The 18,434-nt window shown below is 41.5% G+C and overlaps 1 protein-coding gene across 2 annotated transcripts in view; it reads right to left on the reverse strand.

The window, feature by feature from the left end:
- The window catches only part of Nell1 (neural EGFL like 1), an 867,181-nt gene that overhangs the window by 777,634 nt on the left and 71,113 nt on the right, over window positions 1-18,434 (reverse strand). For both annotated transcript variants that reach the window (XM_021166735.3, XM_085841704.1), the window contains exon 3: window positions 8,431-8,581. In XM_021166735.3, the coding sequence (XP_021022394.1) occupies window positions 8,431-8,581 (151 nt within the window). The remainder of the gene's footprint in view (window positions 1-8,430; window positions 8,582-18,434) is intronic.

The raw sequence follows: 18,434 nt of genomic DNA on the forward strand, positions 1-18,434 counted from the left end.
AAAACAGGATAACACAATTAAACAGGTAGAAGTCCTTAAAGAAAAACAGGAAAACACATCCAAACAGATGATGGAAATGAACAAAACCATACTAGACCTAAAAAGGGAAGTAGATACAATAAAGAAAACCCAAAAGGAGGCAACACTGGAGATAGAAACCCTAGGAAAGAAATCTGGAACCATAGATACGAGCATCAGCAACAGAATACAAGAGATGGAAGAGAGAATCTCAGGTGCAGAAGATTCCATAGAGAACATCGGCACAACAATCAAGGAAAATGTAAAATGCAAAAAGATCCTAACTCAAAACATCCAAGAAATACAGGACGCAATGAGAAGACCAAACCTACGGATAATAGGAGTGGATGAGAATGAAGATTTTCAACTCAAAGGACCAGCAAACATCTTCAACAAAATTATAGAAGAAAACTTCCCAAATCTAAAGAAAGAGATGCCCATGAACATACAAGAAGCCTACAGAACTCCAAATAGACTGGACCAGAAAAGAAATACCTCCCGACACATAATAATCAGAACAACAGATGCTCTAAATAAAGATAGAATACTAAAAGCAGTAAGAGAAAAAGGCCAAGTAACATATAAAGGCAAGCCTATCAGAATTACACCAGATTTTTCACCAGAGACTATGAAAGCCAGAAGATCCTGGACAGATGTTATACAGACACTAAAAGAACACAAATTCCAGCCCAGGCTACTATACCCAGCCAAACTCTCAATTAACATAGATGGAGAAACCAAAGTATTCCACGACAAAACCAAATTCACGAATTATCTCTCCACGAATCCAGCCCTTCAAAGGATAATAACAGAAAAAAACCAATACAAGGACAGGAACCACGCCCTAGAAACAACAAGAAGGTAATCCCTCAACAAACCTAAAAGAAGACAGCCACAAGAACAGAATGCCAACTTTAACAACAAAAATAACAGGAAACAACAATTACTTTTCCTTAATATCTCTTAATATCAATGGACTCAACTCCCCCATAAAAAGACATAGACTAACAAACTGGCTACACAAACAAGACCCAACATTTTGCTGCTTACAGGAAACTCATCTCAGAGAAAAAGATAGACACTACCTCAGAATGAAAGGCTGGAAAACAATTTTCCAAGCAAATGGCATGAAGAAACAAGCTGGAGTAGCCATTCTAATATCTGATAAGATTGACTTCCAACCCAAAGTCATTAAAAAAGACAGGGAGGGACACTTCATACTCATCAAAGGTAAAATCCTCCAAGACAACTATCAATCCTGAATATCTATGCTCCAAATACAAAGGCAGCCACATTCATTAAAGAAACTTTAGTAAATCTCAAAGCACACATTGCACCTCATACAATAATAGTGGAAGACTTCAACACACCACTTTCACCAATGGACAGATCATGGAAACAGAAACTAAACAGGGACACAGAGAAACTAAGAGAAATTATGAATCAAATGGATCTGGCAGATATCTACAGAACATTCTATCCTAAAACAAAAGGATATACCTTCTTCTCAGCACCTCATGGCACCTTCTCCAAAATTGACCACATAATTGGTCAAAAAACAGGCCTCAACAGATACAAAAATATTGAAATTGTCCCATGCATCCTATCAGATCACCATGGACTAAAGCTGATCTTCAATAACAAAATAAATAATAGAAAACCATCCTTCACGTGGAAACTGAACAACACTCTTCTCAATGATACCTTGGTCAAGGAAGGAATAAAGAAAAAAATTAAGGACTTTTTAGAGTTCAATGAAAATGAAGCCACAACATACCCAAACTTATGGGATGCAATGAAAGCATTTCTAAGAGGAAAACTCATAGCTCTGAGTGCCTCCAAAAGGAAACTAGAGAGAGCACACATTAGCAGCTTGACAACACACCTAAAAGCACTAGAACAAAAGGAAGCAAATTCACCCAAGAGGAGTAGACGGCAGGAAATAATCAAACTCAGGGGTGAAATCAACCAAGTGGAAACAAGAAAAACTATTCAAAGAATCAACCAATCAAGGTTCTTTGAGAAAATCAACAAGATAGATAAACCCTTAGCCAGACTCACTAGAGGGCACAGGGAAAGCATCCTAATTAACAAAATCAGAAATGAAAAAGGAGACATAACAACAGATCCTGAAGACATCCAAAACACCATCAGATCCTTCTACCAAAGGCTATACTCAACAAAACTGGAGAACCTGGATGAAATGGAGAAGTTCCTAGACAGATACCAGGTACCAAAGTTGAATCAAGATCAGGTTAATGATCTAAACAGCCCTATATCCCCCAAAGAAATAGAAGCAGTCATTAATAGTCTCCCAACTAAAAAAAGCCCAGGACCAGATGGGTTTAGTTCAGAGTTCTATCAGACCTTCAAAGAAGATCTAATCCCAGTTCTTCACAAACTATTCCACAAAATAGAAACAGAAGGTACTCTACCCAACTCATTCTATGAAGCCACAATTACTCTGATACCTAAACCACAAAAAGACCCAACAAAGATAGAAAACTTCAGACCAATATCCCTTATGAATATTGATGCAAAAATCCTCAATAAAGTGCTTGCTAACCGAATCCAAGAACACATCAAAACAATCATCCATCCTGACCAAGTAGGTTTCATCCCAGGGATGCAGGGATGGTTCAATATACGGAAATCCATCAACGTAATCCAGTATATAAACAAACTCAAAGACAAAAACCACATGGTCATCTCGTTAGATGCGGAAAAAGCATTTGACAAGATCCAACACCCATTCATGATAAAAGTCTTGGAAAGATCAGGAATTCAAGGCCCATACCTAAACATGATAAAAGCAATCTACAGCAAACCAGTAGCCAACATCAAAGTAAATGGTCAGAAGCTTGAAGCAATCCCTCTAAAATCAGGGACTAGACAAGGCTGTCCACTTTCTCCATACCTATTCAACATTGTACTTGAAGTCCTAGCCAGAGCAATTCGACAACAAAAGGAGATCAAAGGGATACAAATTGGAAAAGATGAAGTCAAAATATCACTTTTTGCAGATGATATGATAGTATATATAAGTGACCCTAAAAATTCCACCAGAGAACTCCTAAGCCTGATAAACAGCTTCGGTGAAGTAGCTGGATATAAAATTAACTCAAACAAGTCAATGGCCTTTCTCTACACAAAGAATAAACAGGCTGAGAAAGAAATTAGGGAAACAACACCCTTCTCAATAGTCACAAATAATATAAAATATCTTGGCGTGACTCTAACTAAGGAAGTGAAAGATCTGTATAATAAAAACTTCAAGTCTCTGAAGAAAGAAATTATAGAAGATCTCAGAAGATGGAAAGATCTCCCATGCTCATGGATTGGCAGGATCAACATTGTAAAAATGGCTATCTTGCCAAAAGCAATCTACAGATTCAATGCAATCCCCATCAAAATTCCAACTCAATTCTTCAACGAATTAGAAAGTGCAATCTGCAAATTCATCTGGAATAACAAAAAACCTAGGATAGCAAAAACTCTTCTCAAGGATAAAAGAACCTCTGGTGGAATCACCATGCCGGACCTAAAGCTCTACTACAGAGCAATTGTGATAAAAACTGCATGGTACTGGTATAGTGACAGACAAATAGACCAATGGAATAGAATTGAAGACCCAGAAATGAACCCACACACCTACGGTCACTTGATCTTCGACAAGGGAGCTAAAAACATCCAGTGGAAGAAAGACAGCATTTTCAACAAATGGTGCTGGCACAACTGGTTGTTAACATGTAGAAGAATGCGAATTGATCCATTCCTATCTCCTTGTACTAAGGTCAAGTCTAAGTGGATCAAGGAACTTCACATAAAACCAGAGACACTGAAACTTATAGAGGAGAAAGTGGGGAAAAGCCTTGAGGATATGGGCACAGGGGAAAAATTCCTGAATAGAACAGTAATGGCTTGTGCTGTAAGATCGAGAATTAACAAGTGGGACCTCATGAAACTACAAAGCTTCTGCAAGGCTAAAGACACCATCAATAAGACAAAAAAACCACCAACAGATTGGGAAAGGATCTTCACCTATCCTAAATCAGATAAGGGACTAATATCCAATATATATAAAGAACTCAAGAAGGTGGACTCCAGAAAGTCAAATAACCCCATTAAAAAATGGGGCTCAGAACTGAACAAAGAATTCTCACCTGAGGAATACCGAATGGCAGAGAAACACCTGAAAAAATGTTCAACATCCTTAATCATCAGGGAAATGCAAATCAAAACAACCCTGAGATTCCACCTCACACCAGTCAGAATGGCTAAGATCAAAAATTCAGGTGACAGCAGATGCTGGCGAGGATGTGGAGAAAGAGGAACACTCCTCCATTGTTGGTGGGATTGCAAGCTTGTACAACCACTCTGGAAATCAGTCTGGCGGTTCCTCAGAAAATTGGACATAGTACTACCGGAGGATCCAGCAATACCTCTCCTGGGCATATATCCAGAAGAAGTCCCAACCTGTAAAAAGGACACATGCTCCACTATGTTCATAGCAGCCCTATTTATAATAGCCAGAAGCTGGAAAGAACCCAGATGTCCCTCAACAGAGGAATGGATACAGAAATTATGGTACATTTACACAATGGAGTACTACTCAGCTATTAAAAAGAATGAATTTATGAAATTCCTAGCCAAATGGATGGACCTGGAGGGCATCATCTTGAGTGAAGTAACACAATCACAAAAGAACTCACACAATATGTATTCACTGATAAGTGGATATTAGCCCAAAACTTAGGATACCCAAGATATAAGATACAATTTGCTAAACGCATGAAACTCAAGAAGAATGAAGACCAAAGTGTGGACACTGTGCACCTTCTTAGAATTGGGAACAAAACACCCAGGGAAGGAGTTACAGAGACAAAGTTCGTAGCTGTGATGAAAGGATGGACCATTTAGAGACTGCCGTATCCAGGGATCCATCCCATAATCAGCTTCTAAACGCTGACACCATTGCATACACTAGCAAGATTTTGCTGAAAGGACCCAAATATAGCTGTCTCTTGTGAGACGATGCCGGGGCCTAGCAAACACAGGAGTGGATGTTCACAGTCAGCTATTGGATGTATCACAGGGCTCCCAATGGAGAAGCTAGAGAAAGTACCCAAGGAGCTAAAGGGATCTGCAACCCTATTGTTGGAACAACATGATGTACTAACCAGAACCCCGGAGCTCTTGTCTCTAGCTGCATATGTATCGAAAGATGGCCTAGTCGGCCATCAATGGAAAGAGAGGCCCATTGGACTTGCAAACTTTATATGCCCCAATATAGGGGAATGCCAGGGCCAAAAGAATGGCAATGGGTGGGTAGGGAAGTGGGGGGCGCTATGGGGGACTTTTGGGATAGCATTGGAAATGTAATTGAGGAAAATATGTAATAAAAATATTAAAAAAAAAAAGAAGCTCCATTGTGCATCAGACAGAGACTGCTGCAGAAAGACCACAATTAGTCAATATACAAAGAACAGTTGACTATGGGGTACCTGCCTCCACTTGATATGTCTACAAGGCCTACCCTGAAGGCTCAAGAAACACCATAGAAGAGGGAACAGAAAGATGATAAGAGCCAGAGGTCAGGGACGCCTGCTGCAAGATGGCAAGATACAGAATCAACTTACGGAAATCAACAGCTTTTCCGTATACCAAAACCAAACATGCTGAGGAAGAGATCATGAACACATTCCTAGTCTCAGTAGCCTCAAGGAAAATAAAATATTGAGGAATAAACCTAGCCAGGAAAATAAAAGACCTCTACAATAAAAATCTTAAACCTCTTAGGAAAGAGATAAAGAGATCAGAAAATGGAAGAATATCCCATACTTGTGGCTTAATAGAGTTAATATTGTAGCAGAAATGACCTTTCTACTAAAAGCTATTTATAGATTCAATACAATCCCAACCTCAGTCTTCAGAGAAATAGAGAAAAATCCTAATATTCATATATAGTGTGAGCGACAAAAGACTCCAAATAACCAAAGCAATCCTATGAGCTCTATGACGGACATAGGATAAACATACACACACACACACACACACACACACACACACACACACATATATATATATATATACACACACACACATATATATACACATATATATATGCCTATGTCAGACATATATATGTTCATATAACACATATCAAGATATATGAAATTATATATATATGCTGTAGTTATATATTTAAAATATTATATTATTAAAAATAAATAAATGAAATAAAGAATTTCTTGACTAGAGATTGTTGCTCCTACAATTACTGTAAGCCCACAAGTAAAGCTCTCAAGCTTCGCCTAAGTTGGCTTTCACACTGTCTTTCTCTCCCCACAGAAATAATGAACCTACACGCCCTGTTCCCTCAGCTCTGTGACTGCACACATAGCCCCTCCTGCTTGAGGCTACTCTTTCCTTCCTTGCTGGGATCCGACTCCAGGAATGCTCCCCTCACACTGGTTCAATGGTCTGGTCAATGACCTCAGCACTTGACAAAATTATGAAGGTCGCACAGTGGGGCAGCCCTTTGATTGGCATTGACTAATTTTTAGCTTTTTCTTTGGCCATGCTTTGACACCTCAAGGATTCATAAATCCTTTTGATATTCTGTTTTAATGACTCCACAAGAACTTGTTACAGTCCCTGGAACAAAGAAGCCTCGTCAGAAGTATATTCAACAGGGCAAGCGGAAGGAAGAGTCTACCACCATTTTTAAATGTTTGGTTACCTGGTCAGCATTACCTTGAGCTTTCTCAGACATAAATTCCTCTGTGAAAGGGACTGAACATTATGTCAGTCGTGAGTGTTCTTCTCCCTGACCCCTTTCATTGAAAATAGATTTTCCCCTCATATAATAAATCCCGAATATGGTTTAACCCTTCCTCTTCTTCTCCCAGTTCCTTCCCACCACCCCTTCAATCTGGATCTACCACCTCCTTCTCTCTCTCACTAGAAAACAAAGCAGGCTTCAAAGGGATAGTAATAAAATAAAATGTGATAATAAGAAGAAAATAATCTAACACGTCAGAACAGAGTAAAACAAACAGAAGGGAAAGAGTTCAAGCAAAGAAAACGTCCACTGGCTCATACACTCAGGAATGCCATAAAAACACAAAACAAGAAGCCATAATATATATCAGGTGCAGACCCATGCAAACCCTATGCACACTGCCTCAGTCTCTGAGTTCTGTTTATTCAGAGGGCCTGTGTCCTCCATCCCATTTCTCTGAGTCCTAATGGGAGAGATTTGATGGAGACAGTCCATTTAGGGTAACATGAGTGTTCTTAAACTTAAAACTCTGGAGACTTGCATCTATGGTCTCCAACACAGCATTGAGTTTTCACAATGACCAAGCTTCCTCCTATCTCTTGCTACTTCTGTATTATACCCATCTCTGTGTACTCCAAATTCTCATTCTTTCCCAGAAATTCTCTTACACCTCCACCTTTACCCAACAGCCTGATCCTTCTTAAATTTCCAGGAACCTCTTTTTTACAATGCTACCCACTCCTTCCCATTCAGACTGTCAAACATTTATTTATGTAAGCCTAAGTTTATACACGCCACAGCACACAAAGAGAAGTCAGATAACAGCCTGCAGGAGTTGGCTCTCTCTGTCCACCACATGGGTGGGTTTGGGGAATCAAACTGAAGTTGTCGGGCCTGACAGCAAGTGCACACTGAGCTATCTACCACACTCACACATGCTTTCTTTGACTAGTACAACCTTAAGTAGGACTGGCCCAGCCTACCTTTATCAAGACGAACTTCTAACCCTACATCCATAACGCATCTTAGCGCTCATCTTTCCATGGTCCCTACTAGCTTCTCAGAGCCTCAGAGTAAACATTTGGAGATAGTTGCCTTTACATCCAATGTCAAGTACAGTTTCCATGGAAACACACAATGGAGTCTTACAGAACGTTCTTAAATACAACTGATTAACATGTTTGATGAACTAAATATGCAAGGTAGGATGTGGTTTTTTTATACAAATGAAGCAAATGAGAAGATAAACAATACTCATGAGTGGCCTTTGAAAACTAAGTGCACATCCTTTTGCCCAAAATAAATTCCTACTGCAAAGTAAATTCTAACGTTTATGTGTTCAGTAGAAACTAGACCCAAGGTGGCCACCACATGTTCCCATCCAATTCCCATCTCTAGAGCCCACAAGCATCTTATATAGTCCTTTCATTCCAAAAAGACTCTTGAAAGTCTACAGAGCTTTCTTCACCAGGCCTGGTGGCACACACCTATATTTCCAGAACAGAAGGCGAAGGCAAGAGGATCATATAAAGGGCAAGAACAGTCAGTCTATGAACTACGTTTCAAACCAGCCAAGGGTTTCTCTCAAGAAACCAATTAAGTAACTAAAAGAAGACAGTGTTTCCTACCTGTGTTCCAGCTCCCGGATCGACAGGATCACCCCTGAGGTGGACGGCTTCTGCTGCACTGTAGCCAAAAAGGTAAACTCACTCTTATTCCGGAATAGCTGGATCAGCTTCTCACTCACATGAGGGGCCGAGTGGATCTCTCTCTGCACATCTAGGGGGGTCAAGAAAAAGACACAGAAGAAGCAGAGTGTGGGTGAAGTGGAGAGACACAGAAAACATAAGCAGGGGAGGGGAAAAAGAAAAAGAGATCAAATTACAAGTGAAACATTTAAGAGCCCAGATTGCCTTTTTTGTTTTTTTTCTTCCTCTTCTGTCAATAGCTTTCATTTTCTGGCACCATTCATCACCCCACACAGCTACATCCATTCAACAAAAAAAAAAAAAAACAGAAATGCTGCTATCTCTGCCACCAGGCCCACTTGTCACTTTGGCAAGTCACGATAGGCCAGACAGTGGTTTTCTGACATAAATTTTGATGGGATAATGAGCAATTTGGCCTTCTGAAAAAAAAAATCAATAGAGTGGCCATAAATAATGTTGGAGGTTGTCAGGTATGTAGAGTCCTGAGAGGCAGAGAATCTCAGACCTGGCAGGACCCAACGATAACTAATAGCCTTCAGATTCTATGTTGCTCGTGGTCTTGGCCTCTCTCTTCCCAACATGCATCTAGAATCCCTGTCCTTGTCTTATACCTGCACTAAGAATGCCAGGCAATATCGCCTTTGCTTAAAGAATAAGACAATAAACAATACACACTAGTGACCTGTGTGTGTGCTTGGAATAACTCTGTGATCATGAGATGGATTACATTCCTTAAGGTCTGTAAGGTCTAGAGGTGCATGAACCCAGCTCATCCTGCTTGCTCATTGTTCATTATTTCACGCTCATCTCCCAGCATCAGAACTGGTCACCAAAGGACCAAACATGGGGATGGCATAGCAGAGGAGGGCAAGTGAGCATCAAAAGTCATTTGGCTTTTACATTCTTTAGTCACAGGACCAGGAGGCCTGCTACTAGACAGTATTTTCTAGATGTGACAGGGAAGTTATACCCAGGAAATCGAAATAATATGGCTGCCTAAACAAGACCGGCATAATGACAATATCATTTTGACATGCCAATATAGATGAGGGATGAAGAGGAATAGGCACTCAGTGGCTCTGAGAACCAATGTTCTGCAGCCATGAGCCTCCTGATAGGTCAGCCAATCCCAAGTGGTCAATCCTAAACACATGTACAAGGAGCAACACCAAATGGATTTAGTAGATTACACACACACACACACAGCTGAAAAGGAACAACAATATGAACTAACCAGTACTCCCCAGAGCTGTGTCTCTAGTTGCATATGTAGCAGAGGATGGCCTAGTCAGCCATCAATGGGAGGAGAGGCCCTTGGTCTAGCGAAGATCATATGACCCAGTACAGGTGAATGCCAGAGCCAGGAAGCAAGAGTGGGTGGGTTAGGGAGCAGGGCAGGGAGAGGGTATAGGGGGCTTTGTGGATAACATTTGAAATGTAAATGAAGAAAATATCTTTAAATAAAAAAAGAGAGAGAGAGAGACGCATACAAGCAGTCTCTCCCACAGAGGCAGGACACCAGATGCCTGACCCTCACATTTTTAGCCTACTGAAAAGTCATCACTGTTTTATTATTTTTATTATTTACTATGACCTTACTATAGGCCAACACATGAGAAAGCCATGTAAAGGATGCTTTCTATAGGGTCTAGAGAATAACTTTGTGGTTAAGAGCATTTGTTGTTCTGATACTTTACTTTGATTCCAAGCACCCACATGGCAGTTAGCAACTATCTGCATTTCCAGTTCCAGGGGATCCTAGGTCCACTTCTGGCTTCCATATGCACTGTGTTCATATAGTGCTCTGATATCATGTAGACAATACATGCCTAGGCATAAAAATAAATCAATCTTTAAAAGGAAAAAAAATGATTCAATGTCTTCAAGATCCTTCCTGGGCACTTTCTGAGATAGCTTCAATTTTTACTAAACACAGGAGCAAATTATCTTGCAAAATAGAGAATATTGGCCAAATTTTATTAACTTTATATTTTTTATATTAGTGCTGAGCAAAATTCTCCTTCATCTATATTTATTGCTGGAGGGGCAGGGGGAAGATTCCTGGGATGAACTTGTCTGCTTTCTTTTGTCCTTCTTCCTCTCTCTTGCCCTTGGGTATCTAGCCCCTGGCCAAAAGCCTCCATATTAAAATTCACAGCTGTAAGCTTTCTTTAAACAACAGACTCACATACACAATTCCCTACTTACTGTGGCCATCTGGACATCTAGTAAATGTTTCAAACACCTATGGTTAAAGATTTTCACTCTTTGACCCAGACTCAAACATCCTAATTTTGAGTCTTAGTATATGTGACACCCAACCCTCAAGCCAAACACTAGAAACTGTCCTTGGTTCTTCCCACTTCTCTGCTTCCAAGTCCAATCCAAGAGCAGGTGATCTGACTCCCATGTCTGGAACGTATCCGGTGCTCCCCAACTTCCCTCTCATGTCTCATGTCCAAGTCACTCCCATAGTCCCTCAAGACATTCTCTGTTGACCCCTCACTGGCTTTCCCAGGTCCATGCTACCTTCTTCCCACCTTGCACACAACAGCCAAATGCTCTTTTGAAAACACGCATTTGAATTATGTTAGCCTCCTGCTAAAAGTGTACAGTTACTTCCCACTGCCCATGGAATCAAATCCCATTCCATCACAAGACCAGTGAAATCAACCATGGACCCATCTGATGCATCTCTCTACCACATCTCATTCACCCTTCTTCATTTGCTAGAAGAACACACTCTTGCCTTGCATCTTTGTCTCTTCACTCTTCTGGGGGGGGGGGGCTCTGTAAATGCCTGGACCCTTCTCCTTGAATTCTCACCTGGACCCTTCTCCTTGAATTCTCACTGCAACCTTTGAGCCACCAGTCAGTGAGGGTTCTCCATGGATGTCCCTTTTCACACCACTCTGGGTATTTCTTCCATATGACTCATTGTTATACATAGACTGTGACCAGTTCATTGCCTCTATATGTAACAACCAGTCTTTGTGTTATTTTCTTTCTCTCCCTAACAGACTGCAAGCTCCTTGATTAAAGGTATATCTATTTATTCATAGTATGACCCCCATTCTTTGTGCCTGACACAAAGGCATCCAATTTGGACACTCTGATTGCTCCATTTATTTTCCTTACTTTATATTTTTACTTTAAATAACTACATATATCGAACTCAGAAGATATGCAAAACCAGGAGATAAACTGATCTTTCTCTCATGCCAGTAAGAGTATCTTGGTTGAAGAAAATGGTATTTTGAGCCAATCCCTCCTCTTCTGTACAAGACACCCTTAAATAGTCAGAACTGCCTCTACCAGCCTTGAAGTTTCAGTATTTTGCATCCTAGCTTTCATACATCTCTCCATAAATTATTGGCATATTAAAGGACCTACCTACCAGAGGGAAATGTAAGAAATGCCCATTTGAAAACATGGAGACATCACATACAGTCTCATTACTCTCAAGTAAGCACTGGCCAGAATCAAAGAGCATGCAAAGCTACCCCACCTCACATAGCATAAAGGTCTGAACTCCAGAGTAGGTTGCACATCACAGAGACTACTCTGAGCCTGGCAGATCACTAGCTGGGTAGCCTTGGAAAACACTTCTCCTCTTTGAACCCCATTATCAACTGCTCAGGATCAATGGATCGTGTTATATGATGCCTCAGCTTGAACATTTCCTCATTATTGTTAATTAATTTATTCCGCCCAAGACATATAGCAAAAGAGGGTAATTTTTTTCCATCTATGCAGCACACAGATTCTATAATTGCTCTTCTTTGCTCAAGTTCCAAATTAAAATATAAAGTTTTCAGTTCCTCAAATACTGGCATGCCACTGCCTCCCCAGAAGCAGACTTTTGCCCAGAGTTGAAAGAGCAATGAGTGAAATGAATTAACGAGCCCCTGGGGCAAATGTTGTGCTGCCATGTTCTACCACGGGATGCACATTCATAGTGCCCCTTGAGAATATTCCATCCATGAGAGGGAACAAGAAAAACGCACATGGTGAATCGAGTTTATAAGCATAAAGTATAGGTATCAACTTAGAAATCTGTGAAATATGCTCAATCATAGACCAAATGAACAAAAGGAAAGTGCACAGGCAAGAAAAATGGGGACGGGAAGCTGATGTCTTCATCTGGCACTGCAGGCAGATATACATATACACACACACAGAGCATTCATATGTGTAAATTTAAAAATAGTAAAATGTTTAAAAAAAAACAAAAACAAAGCCTACCTTTTTCCTACTGAGTTGCCTCCTCTAGCTTTAATAGAAAAAGATGTGCCTACTCTTACTGCGACTCGATGTGCCAGAGCTGGCTGATAGCCATGGATCTATGGCAGGACTACCCTTTTCTGAAGAGAAATGGAGGAAGAGTGGATGGGGGTGAGAGGTTGGGGGAGGGATGGGGAAGAAAGGAGGGAAGGGAAACTGTGATTGGGATTGAGATGTTAAAAAAGTAACTATTATTTTTTTAAAGTAAACTAGACTTGCAGAATTTAAATAATGTTATGAAAGACACTGGGCTAGGAAGCCATGCACAAAGACACCAAGCTAGCTCATCCTACAGAACACATATCTAACTTTGTGCCATCTGCTATCTGTCACATTGTGGCCTTGATGTCTATGTCTATGTGGAAAGAGATGAATCCCTATCATAAGTCCACAGCTGAGCATTCTGCATCCATCCAGGAAACACTGAGTGAATGAGGGAAGGACCCCTTTTGAGGCAAATGCCAATAGGTAAAGAAACTGAATCACAAAGGCATACCCTAGCTTACCCAGAGTCGTGAGTCAAGGCACAGGAAAATAATCAGCATGGTGGTCATCAACAGTGACGACCTTCGTGCTCCCTGGCATTCACCTGGTTCCCTGCTTACCTGTCACCCCTCTCATCTCCCACTCCACCTCTGCCCCTGCATCAGAGCACTGCAAGCCCCACTGCCCTTTCTCCAGGAGACAGCACTCTCACACTGTTGTTCCTGTCTGCAGCAGTTTTTTCAAGAACCAGCTCCCTTTGACTGTTTCAGGCCAGCTGAGTCCCTGTGTTCTGTCCCCTCTGTACTTCTCACAACCACCAGTTTCGTGCGTGCAATCGTTTTTTTTGCATGTGATTAACTTACTGAATAATATCTTGTTTCTTCCACTGTAGATCCCATGGGAAACCCTTTACCAATGTGTACCTAACACCTACTACTGGCACACATCTGGTAGAGATCCAATCACTTGGCAAATAAAAGTGATCTGGTCTGCCAACTCCTGAATAAAACATAGGACAGGGGTGAGCGGCACCTCACATAGCCCAACCTGTTGAGACAAAGTGCACTCCCATAGCAAGCTGCCTAAGGAACAGTAAATCTTGAGAAGCATCTCAACCCTTCCATTAGGGGACAGAGCCTAGGGAGCCCTATGACACATGGTACTAATGAATTTTTGTAATTACTATTTGACTCAATCAGAAGACATCCCGGTGCCCCCATAATTTCACTAATGAGGGAAGAGATTTAAGACGGCTGCGTCCTCCTTACACATTTAATGATATCAGGAAGAAAATCAACCGAGTAACTTTTTAGACTGCCTCTCCACGCTGCCCCAGCTACTCAGCAGAATCATCCTGCGCACTCCCATCACCCCCCATCGACTCAGAAGCATAGGACTAAGGAAAAAGAAGAGGTATGAATGCCTGCCCATTTGCCTCACAGGACAGGAAAACACACAGGGTGGGGGGCGGATAAAAGATCTCCACAACATGATTAAGAGTTCATTATTTAACCAAAAGAGTAAGGAGCAGATGATTACATCATGCTATAGATGCCTGAAGGAAAATCACATATGATAATATCATAATGACACTGAGGTAATAAGATAAGGAAGGAAATATCCAGTCACACTGTCCAACAGTTACCAAATGTTCCAGGTGTGATGAAGCATGCTTCCACTCTCAGAACGTACTTGAGGCAGAGACAGGAGGATGGCCCAAGTTTGAGGCCAGCCCAGACTGTATAGTAAGTTCACAGTCAGCCTAAGCTGAGTCACAGTGAGACCCTGTCCCCAAGACCCCCAAGAGATAAGGATGTTGGTTAGTGTTAGAATGCTTGGAGGGACTATGTAAGGCTTTAAGTTCAATTCCCAACACGGCACATGTTACCCAATCATACCCATAACAGGAAATCACGCGTACACAGAATCTATTCAGTTATTCACACAGACAGCAGCATGGTCTTCAGTAGATATTAGCCATTCTGAGGGATAGGTAAACTGTTCCTTCTTTCCATGTGTCTGAATTTCTGAATCTTCTCTAGATGTTATCATGAGAAAAAAAAAAGACACATTTTTCTGAAATATAAAAACATATTAAATAAAAAGAGAAAACCAAGAAGAGAATGCTATAAAAGAAAATAAAAGCCCCAGTCTTCTAGCTGCCCGTCAATGAGGGGCATCCTTAATCATGAGATGGCCGGTGTTCCATCAGAGCTCAACCCAGAGTCACTCTCTATGAAGACCCTCCTCTCCTTAAAGGAAAGAGCCAGTCAGCTCCAAATGGCTTGAATGGACATTTAAACTAAAATAGGGCACTCAGCCTTCACACCCTGACCCTATGCCCTGTATAGCTCCAAGATAAATCAGGAAGATAGCAATCACTTGCCATCAAGCTCCCTCAGACATGGTTTTAATCTGTTCTGTCAATAGTCCGAGGGCCAAGCAGATATGCCCACTGAATTGAATATGCAGCTCCATGCATAGGAAAATACTGAACTTGGACAAGAATGCATCCTCCTGCAAGGTTTGCTGTCTATATTCTTCAAAAGATAGACCGGCGTCTTCATACCTGAGCTTTTCGAAGCGCCCATGGATGCAACCACTCACTCTCTTGATCTCCATTTAAATGCCTTTATTGAGCATTCCTCTGAATGAAGGCAAGTGAATTACTATGTATCTCCACAGGGTGTAAGGCTCAATTTGGTGGTGCATGCCTTTCAGTAACAGTATAGGAGAGTAGTTAGCTCAGGAGCCAAGCCAATGATCTGCTAGAGATAATGTGTGTGTATGTGGGGGCGGGGGTGTGGTGCATGGCTTGTGTGTGTATATGGTGAGTGAGTGAGTGTGTTTGTGTGTGTGTGTGTGTGTGTGTGTGTGTGTGTGTGTGTTTTATACTTGATACCCAAGGCCAAACACATTCTAGACAGTTCATCACTGAAATACCTCCACAGCACAGAAAATTTCTTCCATTTTCTTTTAAATACCATGTTCTTCATAAATTTCCTGAGCTGGTCTTGAACTTTTGGTTCTTATAAGTTAGCCTCCTGAGTAGCAGGGATTACAGATTTGGTATGACCACTGGGCCCAGCTGAGATTCCAGGTTTGTCCATCAGGTGTATAGCTTTGGACCAGTTAACCTCTCTCTCTATGTTTCAGACTCCTCATTCCCCAGATGCCAGGAAACTGAATGTACCCTGATGGAGACAGTGCAACTGTGACAATTAAATTACATAGTGGGTTTTAACCCTTATGATAGTGTCTCCCCATAAAAAAGCACATGTGTTTGGGTTCAAGGCCCAGATCCTGTAGGATGTATGGAGTACCAAACTACATCCACAGCCAGCATTTGGTGGTTCTGCAGTCTGAGCTGTAGCAATGGCCGTGTTGATGGCTGAGTATGGCTGCGGGCCAGTGGGAAAGCAGAAGGCGGGAGAACAGGTATTGTTTGCTATGCTTTGTGGCAGGTTTAACAGCCCTGTTCCAATTCTCATCTGCTTACAAGAAAGTGGAGAGTCGACGGGATTTCTGGCCACTTTGCAGTCTAGGTCCAGTCAGCCAACAGCCAGACAGTTTTGAATTTTTACTTTGTGCTGCTTAGCAAGGATTTTAAATGCATTCGTGTAATCTTCAAAGCAGCACAATGAGGTCAGTGCTCTTGTATCATCCCACAGGTCAGTGAAGATGCCTTTGTGGCGGAGGCAGAAGTCAGACTCTGATCCACTTAAAGCCAACCTCAGGAGACCACTGCCCGTCTTCTCAGACATGCCAGGATCTGGCTCTCAGCTCTGCCCTTCACACACTGGGGATAGCTCACCTTCCTTTCTTCATCTTTGAGTGGCCATGACTGTGACAGGATGGTGCTATCCTGCTTTTCAGGGTTCTGTCACAAATAAATGGAAGAATGAGTCCATACGCAGTGCCATCTCTAAGGAAGTTTCTGAGTTGTTTGCAAAGGAGAATTCGAAAGTTACCCACTTAGCTCTGAGCAGGACCACTTCCCAGGTGTCTATGTATACATGACATATTCCATAGCTGTAAAAGTTCACTGCATGAGCCATGAAACACTCACTTTAATGAGAACAAGCTCTTCCTGTGCATGACTTCCCTAACCCCAGATCACTGCAACCCTCACCCCACACCCATGGTCAGCCACCTTCAAGAGCCTCAGCTACCCTGTACACTGGGTGCAACTTTGATCTTGCATTAAAAGTTTGGATCAGTGACTGACCTAATTATAATTAATCCTCTTTTGTGCAGAGTCCTAATTTTAGGCATGAAAGAGATTTTTTTAAAAAACACTGCATTGGCCTTGACCTCACTACATCTTCTCAATGTCAATTTTAAACAGTGGGACATTGTGTCCAATAGCTAAGCTCTCCAATCCATGACTGTTCATTATAAATCATATTTTACATGTTGCTTCGAATGCTGTTTTTCAAGAATAAAAATCTGCCTGCATTGAAGTTCAGGGTAATTTTAATATGCAAACCTCCTACAGAGAAGATGTCTCATTTTAATTATTGTTTCGGTTTAATGGGTTTTCATTAAATTAGAGGCTGGGACAATTAGTAGGGTGAATAGCTCATGTTTTAGAGGTAAGTTGCTGAGACTCTGGGGCAAAAAGACAGTTGTGACACACACACAGGCAGAACGCTGAGCCCTGAGAGATATGCTTGCATCTGACTAATAGAAGACAGAGCAGATGATTTTCTCACTCAGCTTCCAAAGATGACCCAAGTCCCTTCTCAGGGCTACACACACACACACTCTAAGCATGGTTTGACCGGAGGGAGGGGATCTTTTAATCACTTAACTTTCTATCAAGAATCCAGATGCCCCTGTCACTGAACCAGAGAGCACTTTCAAAAGTTCACAGCCTGTAAAGCAAGGTGTCAAACCCCAGGCAGATAGTCCTGATGAAACTGTCTTACACACACAAGTAATTCAGTTGCTTTAGTGGATTAATGTCTGACTTTCTACCCCTGGGAAATTGGTCCAACTTCAATGTAGGATGCAATGACCAAAAATCATATTGATTAACAAACTGTCAGGGAGACAAGAAGAAATGGCTTGAGTGACCAAAGCAACATTTCCACCACCACCACCATCCCCCCAGACACTACACAAATGTGTTATTCTGGGGCCAACAAGGCAGTGTTGCTTCTGAGAGAGATGAAAGAAAGAAAGATCAGGAAAGGCACAGAGAGTGAGAGGTCAAATCTGCTGAACCCGGATCTGAGGTCTGAGGTGAGGATGTGACTCCATGCTAAGAGGTGGGACTGCTCCTGGAAAGGGAAGGGACTTTAAAGGAGAAAATGAAAGGAGTCCTTCCTAAGAAAACTAGCCTGTTCTGGTCAAGCAAGCCTGGATCCGGTGCAGTGAAGAGACCTCTTCCATTGCAAGAGGAAGGAGGGCAGAGAACCTTTCCACAAAATAAGGAAACACGAAGCAACAAGAGACTCGCACAGCTCAGCCACCAATAGAGTGATAGCACCTTCATCCTCACTGTCACCCTAGGCCCAGCTCAAGGGATAACATGTAATAATAATTCCATGCATGTATACACTGTGCACTTATCAAGTCAAAAGACTTAGCAACTCTATATCCTCAAACACTGTTAAATAGATTACAACATAGTAATTGAACTTATTTAT

The sequence above is a fragment of the Mus caroli genome, unplaced genomic scaffold, assembly GCF_978045245.1.
Source record: "Mus caroli unplaced genomic scaffold, Mus_caroli_1 scaffold_8, whole genome shotgun sequence".
Taxonomy (NCBI): domain Eukaryota; kingdom Metazoa; phylum Chordata; class Mammalia; order Rodentia; family Muridae; genus Mus; species Mus caroli.